We start from the raw sequence: 9,341 nt of genomic DNA, 5'->3' as shown, positions 1-9,341 counted from the left end.
TGCTTTCCCTTGCCCTGAGCTGTGCTGCTGGCACACGTCCCTCCTTGCTTCTCGCAGGAGCGGGGCCAGCCCCGATTTCAGCCCCGTGCAGCTCTGGGGTGGGCTCTCGGTGGTCCCCCGTGCCTCCAGCAGCTGCTGGGTGATGCAGAGCTCCCTGCTCGGCTGCGCTTGGGAGGCAACGCCACAGCGAGAGCCCGGCGGGAGCGCTGGCTGGCGCTGCTCGGATGGGGAAGCGCATCCTGACAGCGTTGCTTAACACTCCTTAAGCATGGTTAGAAAGTGCAGCGCAATCAGACAGGAAACAATGAGCTGATGTACCAACACCTAATGTGCGGCGGCAGGCAGCCAGCTGCGCGCAGCCCAGCCCTTGGCGGGGGACACGTCCCGGCGCCTGAGAGCCGAGAAGATGCGAAGAGTTTTAAAGCGATTGTGAAAGCGAGTTTTGTCTGGGGTTTTGAAAGAGGAGCGTCTGATAAATCGGCCGCAACGTGTCGATTTAATGCTTTTTCGCCCTCTCCAAGCGGCTCGGCCAGGCTGTGCCTCCCCGGGCGCTGGAGGGAGATGCGCATCCGTGGTGCCTGACTGCACCTCGGAGCTGCGAGGCTCCAGCTGGGAAGTGTCAACACGGTGGCAGCTCCCGCTGCGAGACCCTTGCTGTCGCTGGAGCAGGTGACACGCTGCCACGGCAGACGTCGAGGGGGGTGTGCCGGCGGTGGGAGCGCTCGGCATCCTCTCCCACATACGGCTGTGTCATTCCGGGGACAGCCGTGTGAATGAGCTGCCCAGAGCAGCGGCAGGTGGTTAGAATTTCCCGGGTGGCCGCGTGGACCTAATCTAATTAGACGGCTTAGGAAAACTCCTTTAGGAAAAGGGAGGAGTACCAAAGGTTTAGAGAGGGCAGATATGAAAGGCAGTGAGAGAAGCTGTTGCTGAGTGGATCATGTCCAAAGGAGGACGGATAGGAGCTTCCCTTGCCTGCCTTGGAACTGGGAGATTGGGAAGATGGGACATCTTTAAATGGGAGCTCACGCCACAGGCTGGGGAGGAAGGGTTGATGAGTGCAGGGAATGGGTTGTGGCAGGTCTTGGCCTGGAGACAGAGGAGTTTGCATAAGGCTTTTATTTCCAAGGATCTGTGCAGGGCAGATGGCTGGGCTCCTGGCACACCAGACGTGCAGGATGCCTGTAAGGTTGTGTTAGGACCTCTTTTCTCTGAAATGCATTTACTGCAAATGCCTTGCTCCCCAAAAACACTGTTTCGTCACTGTCTCCTTCCTCAGAGGAAGCCTGCTTCAGGTGTCAGCAGCAGGCAGAGTAGTGGAAGTATTTGGGGTTAACTTTTTAATTTGGGGTTAATTAGCTCTGGGGGCAGGAGCTGCTGGCAGAGGGAGTGGGATGAGCAGGAAGGCAGGGAAAGCAGGGACTGGCTCCCACACCTCGGGGATGAGCAGTGTGTCGCCAAATGAAGCTAAGGAGGAGGTGGAACACCCTATGGCTGCTGGTCTTTCCCACTGGTGGCAAAGCCCCTGCATGCCTGGTGACCCTGAAGTGAGCAAAGGTGCCAGGTGAGTTGTGGCTTCTTAGCAGTGTGGCTGCAAGGAGATCCCCAAGCTCCTTATGCTCTGCCTTTTACCCGAGCTGCATCCTCCTTCTTTGGTATCTCTGAAACACAGCTGTGCCCCTGCTCCCAGGCAGTGCCAGAGAGCTGCCACAGCCATGTCTCTGCCCTTTGTCTCTCCTCTCCAGGTGTGAGAGCACAGAGGAATACGATTACGATTACCTCAGCATCAACAAAACCTGGGTCCTCACCCCCAAGGCACAGGAGACTGATGCCACGCAGATCCTCAACTCACTGCTCAAGAACTATGACAACAAGCTGAGGCCTGACATTGGCAGTAAGTGTCCCCTGAAGCTCCCTGCGGCCACGGGTGGGGACCTGGCCTGGCTGTGTTTGTGTTTTCCGTGCTTTGGTGGCTGCTGTAGTTGGGAGTTTTGTTGCAATAGAGCCGTGCTCATCCCAGATGTTCCCCTTGTCTTCATCCCTCCACAAATGCTCCTGGCCCCAGCTTATTGGTCCCTGTTTCCTTGTCTTTGCAGTCAAGCCCACGTTCATTGATGTGGATATCTACGTGAACAGCATCGGGCCGGTGTCTGTCATCCAGATGGTGAGTGCTCACGTGGCTGCAGGGTGTCCCCTCCCCGTGGCAGGGGCTGGCCCAGCGCTGGTGACAGGTTGTCATGCTGGCTAGATGTGGTGTGAAGGTGGTGTTGGCATGACAGGAGGTCTCCTTTCCCTTGACAAGAGGTGCTCTGACCTGCTGGGAGCTGGAAAGGCTTGACCACCATCCCTGGTTACGAGCAAGGTGTTCAAGTGCCCTCGGTGAGCTCAGCAACCCTTCCATGCTCGAGGGCTCAGGAGTGGGGTGATGGTGCTCTTTGGTCTCTACTGACAGTGGGTGGGCAGACACTTCTGCCTGGTGGCTTTGCCCTCTCCTCCCTGGGAAGTCTGTGGGCACCAGGATACTTGGAGCAGGGTTGAATCAGGGCAACATGTCCCAGGAGGACTGAGAGAGGTACCTGGAGATGGTTTCCATGGCAGTGTGCAACTTGGGCGCCCAGGCCTGGCCTGTGGTGGTGCTGAGCAAGGGGAAAGCAGGGGGGCCTCAGGTCCAATGTTTCTTCTTCATAACGTAGCACCTTAGAGAGATGCCACCAGCACTTGACAATTTCTCCTCAGCACCCAGCAGTACCCAGATGTACCACGAGCTGTGAAAACACTTAACAGAGACACTCTTTGATCTGGAGAGCAACTGTTGACTACTTATTTTTCACAGGAAACTTCCACTAGTATTTTTTTTTTTTTCCCCTGAAAGGTCATCTTTTTTCTCTTTTCTAGCAAGGAACAAACCTGACTGCTGTCAGGTTTTGAAAGACTTCTCCAGTCCACTGGGCAGTGGGGTGGAGAGGACAAAGGCGAGGTACAGCCAGGATTATTTGGCTTTTCTTGTTTCTGTCAATGCGAAACAGAGCAGGAACAACACCAGCCCCCTTAAACTGAAAAAAAAAACAAGTTCCCAGGATGGGCACATTATTTTTAGTTTCCAAAGTACAAAATTTCCAAGGGACAAACCCCTCTGGGGATGGAGGGATGGTACAGTAGCTGTAGTACCAGTTCCACTCCAAGGAGCATTTTGAAGCAGCCCTTCTGGCCGGCCACCACCGAGGATGTGCCCCCAAGCAGCTCCTGCTCACGAGCCACCAGATGGGCACCAGACCGGGCACTCGCTCGCACGATGAGGGCACCATCAGGAGGCCCAGCAGGGATGGCCTTGAGGCTCAAAATTTCCTTGCATTGTTCCAGCGTGCCCGGTCTCGAGGAGAAGAACCCCAGCCCGAGCCATGTGGATGGCACCCCTGGCTGCCAGCACGTGCCACAAGCCCCTCCAGCCCATGGGGGTGTGCGGCCGTGAAGCCAAAGTGACACAGGAGCAGCAGTGCAGGGGCTGGGTGTGCTGTGCCTGCAGGTAGAGCACAAGGGTCATGTTATAGCTGGTTGTTCTACCCGCTTTGCACTGCCCAAGGACGTGCCAAGAAACCCACACAAAACCCAGAGCACATCCTCGCTCCTTCTCTTTCCCTCTCATCCGTTTCCTTCACGCCTTTCCAGCCCTGCTGGAAGCTCTGCTCCCCTCGCTGTCGTGGGAGCACTGCAGAACCGTGCAGGTGGTAGCAGCAGAGAGTGGTTTCTAAAATCCAGTCTGCATCCAGAGTTCATCTTTCCTCCTAAGCAGGGATGCTGCTGCTAGGCTGGTTTCCTAAGAAACACAGCTTATGCCATGGTGATGGGGATGTGAGAACGTCCATCCCAGTCTTTCAGGATTTCGGATCTACTGGGCTGACACTGGCCATAAATGGCTGCAGGTACAGGAGCTTCGGGCATGTTCAGCATCTTCAGTATTTTTGGGAAAAAGATGCCAGGCAGTGACAACAGCCACCCCCACCGAGGGGAAAAGCTGTTGTGTGAACTCAGCCCTTACTAGAGACCAGGGAATCATGTGGGAGAGCTCAACCCATGTGTTCAGCTCTTTCTAAGAGTCAGCAGAAGCTTTTTCTCCTCATGAAATGGGGCTCCACCAGTGCACAGGACTCCCAGGGGTCCCAGCACACAGGGGTGTGAAGGCAGCTGGCACTTGGAATTGCCAACACCTGCAGGGCTGTGCTGGGGAAGCTGCTGCCATGGGGCTGATCCACCCATCTGCAGCCTTCCCACCTGAGGAAGGGATTGCTGTTTGTGGGAATGGCATGGCCAGGAGCTGCTCAGGCAGGGAGGAAACTGCTCAGTGTGGACAATTTTGTGGGGTTTTGTTGCATCAGTCACAACTGGCTGTCCCTCTGAAGTGCCTTGGTGCTGCCAGTCCAGGGGTCCCTGCAGGGTCCCGACAGTCACCTGTGATCTGGAGACACCTCCATATGACACCCCAAGTAGACTCTCTAGGGATATCTCTCCTTCCTTTTTCCCCTTAGGTAACTTCTTAAGCTTGAATCTGTGATGCCCTTGAACTTTAAAACCTTTTCCCATGAGATTCTGAGGTGATATTAAAGGTACTGAGGGCAGCTAGACCCAGGTCTCAAAGCCTCAGATTTCTTCTATCTGTACCCTGAATACTTCCCCCTGCTCATGGGAGAGGCTGCATCCTGCTATGTTGTCTCCTGAAGCAAGAGGAAAGGGCAGTGACAAAGCTGCCACAGTGTCACCTCTAGACTTGGCTGCTTCCCCCAGTTGTTTCGTGTTCGTTTGCTTTTCCATGCTGATGCAGTGAATTAAGTTATTCTGTGGGTCGTGCCAGCCCCTGGCAGGCTGGCATCAAACCTGTGATAGATGGTCTTTGCTGGGGGCATGTTATTCCCACTCTGTCCCTGTCAATACAGCTTCTCCCAGCCTGAGAACCTCTGCCCTCTCCCACCTGCCAGGCCCATCCCTGAGGCCATATCTTGCCTTTTTTCCCCACACACAACCTGAGGAAATGCACATTTCTGAAGGAGGGGAACTCAAATTTGTCTCAGAGCCAGATCTCTCTTGAGCCCATGGTGACATTTCGCTCTGCCACAGACAGAGAAGCTTGTATAGGCTGGAAGGTCCACTGGAGGGGAAATGTCCCATTGATCTCTTTTAGGTGCATTGCCATGACAGCGTCTTACGCAAATATTTCTCTCGCATAGGCTGTGCAGAAGACAAAAAACCAAGTTCTGCTTTCAGGAGATACAGCAGCATTACTGTGGCTGTTAGCTTGGACCACTGTGGCCCATAAATCTGCAGCTGAACACTGACATGCTGCTGGAGTAGAAGTCTCCAACTTCAGCAATCTGGCTTAAGTGCTGGTCTCCTGTGATCTTCTGCTCACCCTCAAAGGGTTAATGACTCACTGCTGTCTTCATCCTGCTATTGCTCTGTCAGGGATTGGAAGCTGGCCCTGCATAGCCACCGCTCAGCCTCCAAATGATAAATCATGTCAGCATACAAAACCGATTCCGGTCCTTAAAAATGAATAGGTGATTCAAAAATGCCCTGTGCTGGGTGTGAATTCTGCGTCTCCCTCATCAATCACTTGTCATAAGTAACATTAACATTCAGCAGTCAGCAGAAGGTGGGCAGGTTTGGAGCGGGAAGAAATGTAAAGTGATTTCCTGATATCTTTTGTACACCAGAATGGCAGTCTTGTTTCCCGTTTAGGTGGCTGAGCAGGTTTTTCATCCTCTCCTCCCTGGGGAAAGGACCCTCTGTGCTCTCCAAGCCAAAGTTCTGGCAGTGACCAGAAACAGAGCTAGAAGATGGTTCAGTGATGAGAAGTGGGACAGGGCTTGGCTGAGAGGGAAAAGTGGGACCATCAGGTCCCAGAGTCGTTTACTCCAGTCACTGCATGGACGGGGATTTCCTCCCCAACCCCATGAATCTTTGGGTGGGATTGGGGCACTTGGCGCTCCTCAGGGTGGTGGGAAGCTGTGTTTACACCATCAGGGGAAGGATGCACTGGGCCATGAGCCCCTCCAGAGCTCTGGCTGCCACTGAGTGCCGGCCAGCAGCCCCTGGAGCCAAATGAGTTACCACCCATAGTGCTGCAGCTTTCCAAGCTGTCTCGTGGAGCTGGATGCCCAGTCAGATTCCCATTAACACAGTGTTGAGGTGTCCTTGGCTTATCAGAAGCTCAGCCTGGTGCAAAGACCCACCTTGATTCTCCAGGCATGTTTGTGGGAAGAGGTGCCAGGGAGGGCTGCAGCAGCGTGGAGCAAGGGGGAGGCTTTGGGTTCAAATTTTTCACTGACTGGTTGTTTGCTGGAGGGATTTGCTCCTGGTTTTGTTTTGTAATGGCTTTATTGCTATAGATTACAGCTTTAACTGGTGTCAAGGGCACCTAGAGCTCTGGATCACCTTCCTTTAGGCATGCTTAACTCTCAGGAAATGATGCTGTAGAAGAAAAGCAGGTGCCAGCTATTGGGGCTGAGCGTCTTTCAGTCCTGAGGATGTCCCTGAAGTGTCCATGAGGGACAGCATGGCTGAGAGGGGGAAAAGTGCTTCTGTTCTGAGCTTGGGGATGGAGCAAGTCTTGCCCAGAGCTTCTCAGATTCCTCCCAGAGGACAGAGCTGAATGTCCTTTTCTTCCTTCCTTACACAAAACCAAGTGTGAGGCTCGAGGAGCCAAAGACTGAGAGCATGGTCCAGACACTGCGGTAGCCTCCTGGCAAAGGTGGATGGAGATGTTTCAGTCATCCAGGGACCTGCCTTAGTTACCTGCTTCAGGTGCCTGGGATCAGAGGCACTGCAGTAAGGGCTGGTTTAGATGCTGAAGACTCCTGCATTTGCTGTGTGTGAGGAGATGCCCTTGTGTGCCAAATTTTGTAGCAAAACAGGATGACAGCTCTTCTGCTGGAGCTGTACACCACCTCAATCTCATTACTTAATGATAATAAAGATGGAAAGAGCAAAATTGGCCTCCATCATTCACCAGGGGCCAGATTCTGCTGTCTCGGAACTGCCTGTGATTTCCAGCAGGATTTCTAAGCTCCTATATCAGTTGTTACAGCAAATTGTTTTCTTATCTCTGCCTGTGAGTGGGGGGGCTGGAACCTGAAGAGGGTGATATGTCCAAATACAAGTGTTGACTACTCATCCCCCCCTTCCCTCTCTAGGAAGGAGATGTTGCACACTATTAAATTCATAATGCTCTGCTTGGCTACATTAGTTACCATGCAACACACTCGCGAAATTGAGGGTGAAGAACGTATTTTCCCACATCTGGAGTACTGCAGAAAACACTTAATAGATTTGCATGTATGGTGCATTTGTGAAAACACCGGGAAAAAAAAAACGGGGAGGGAGGGAAGAGGGAAATGTTTATTCGTTATCAGCTGATGAATAATTAATTTACAAACATTGTCTTGTTAAATATAAATTAAATCCTCATTTGACACACTTTATAATTTAGAAGTATAAGCCCAGCATGAATGAAGAGAACTCCCCACTGACTTCTTTCATGTTAATCCCGAGGAGGCAAGCAGGGAGGCTTGGCTTTCAAAGTTAAAGCCGACAAGGGGTGATGGTTAGGAACGGGGCTGATGTGCCACAGAGAGCTTGGGGACCTCGAGCACTTCATCTGTGCTCGTGGGGAGATGGCAGAGCGGGGCAGGGAGGCAGTGGGTGTCTTGCAGACCCCTCTGCCAAGGATCGCTCGGAGCTGCGGGTGGCTGAGCTGCAGGATGGTGGCACTTGGGAGTGAAACCCCCGCCGGTGCCGCCTCATCAGAGAGCGCAGCGAGGCAGCAGCTGCTTGCGAGCGGCTGAGCCACCCCAGCAGCAGGGGCAGAGACCCCCGAGAGGGGAGCAGGGCTCTGCGGGAGCCATCCAAGGGTGGCTCTGCTCAGCCACCCTTGCGGAGAGCCCCGAGGCGGCTGAGGCTGGGGAAGCGGAGCCGCATCCCGGGCGGTGGCGGCTGCGCTGCGCTGGGAGCAGCTCGTGTGGCAGCCCTGGGTTACAGCCCCGCTGTCCCGCTGCAAGGCTTGGGTTAATTCCTTCGTTCCCTCCTGATAGACGGGGAAACCAAGACCGGGAATAATTGTCTGGCTCTGAGGAACACTTAAGTCTTGATTATACTTAGCTTTGGCTGCTTTGGAATAAGTAGGAAGGAAATGAATTGAAAACGGCACGCTGTTTAAAATGCTTGACTATGTTCCTCTGGAGCACAAGATAAGCCTATAGGTAAAGGAAATTTGCTACCTCCCCCTTCCTTTCCTGATAATAATAGACTCCAGCGGTTGCACAGCACTTCTCAACTGAAAGAACTTAAAAATCCTTCACAAATCATCTGTCTGGGAGGCAATAGCCCAGATGCACCCACTTTAGGGTGGATTGCAATGCCTAAAGCACACTGCAGTGCTCTGCCAAGGATTCGACACTCTCCTTGGCCTGCCTGGTGTGCAGCGAGAGTTGGTCATCAGCATAAACTCAGCGAGGTTCTGCAGGACACCCTCATGTAATGGGCTAGGTTGGGTTTTGGTCCCCGAGAACGATGTATATCACAGAAATTTAGAGTGTTGGGAAATGGGTATTGCTCACTAACGGCCCCAGTGCTTTTTCTGGCTGTTATTTTCCGTGCCTGAGTGATGGCTCGGTGCTGCCGGAGCGGGTGCCGCATTCATCACATCTTCACAAATACTCATGTGCTTGGAGAGTGCTCACATCTCCTGATTCCGTGATGTTCAGGAGCGGTCACTGTCCCTCACGCTGGTGTTCACACAGCAGTGAGGTCAGGTACAGGAAGGGCAGCAGCTCTCCTTACAGAAAGTTTGTCCTTCCTTATGAAAACCACCCCCTCGAGGCCACTGAGGAATGACACCAACCACGTGGGACTTGTGGGACAAACCATGGGCTGCAGCAAAAGGTCTAATGAAATAAATAATTTGCTCCCATCCTAAACATATCCCAAGAGCTTCCAGAAGTGTCAAAGTTTGCTTCCAAAACGGAAAAGAGCTGATATATTCACTATGAATAATTCAGCCAGCTCCTTTTATTATCCAGAACATACACTAATCCCCTCCAGATATTTTCTGTGTGATATCCATGTTGGTATTTTATTTACAGGCTGTGCAGAAAACTCAAGGAGTCTGTTATCAGGGAAGACGAGTGAAAAGCTGCAGGTTTGCATCTGAAATTTGGAGCTAAATAAAATATGAAAATTTGGACAGTGGCCTCCTGGGGGCAGGGAAAGTGCTTTTCCTCAGAGACATTTCTGGAGAGCAAAGCCCTGAAGTTAATTAACATCTGCGCTCGCAGCCTGGTGCTAAATGGGGA

General features: G+C 52.8%; 1 protein-coding gene across 1 annotated transcript in view; it reads left to right on the top strand.

The window, feature by feature from the left end:
- The first annotated feature begins 1,529 nt into the window (after positions 1-1,529).
- The window catches only part of LOC121670091 (gamma-aminobutyric acid receptor subunit gamma-4), a 31,110-nt gene continuing 23,298 nt past the window's right edge, over positions 1,530-9,341 (top strand). The window contains exons 1-3 of the mRNA XM_042039858.1: positions 1,530-1,564; positions 1,665-1,894; positions 2,097-2,164. Of these exons, the coding sequence (XP_041895792.1) occupies positions 1,530-1,564; positions 1,665-1,894; positions 2,097-2,164 (333 nt within the window). The remainder of the gene's footprint in view (positions 1,565-1,664; positions 1,895-2,096; positions 2,165-9,341) is intronic.

Source organism: Corvus kubaryi, unplaced genomic scaffold (assembly GCF_017639235.1).
Source record: "Corvus kubaryi isolate FWS band 111438036 unplaced genomic scaffold, C.kubaryi_AGA036_p1.0 37395, whole genome shotgun sequence".
Lineage (NCBI taxonomy): Eukaryota > Metazoa > Chordata > Aves > Passeriformes > Corvidae > Corvus > Corvus kubaryi.
The sequence above is the reverse complement of the archived record's forward strand: the minus strand, read 5'-3'. Positions and strand labels throughout refer to the sequence as shown.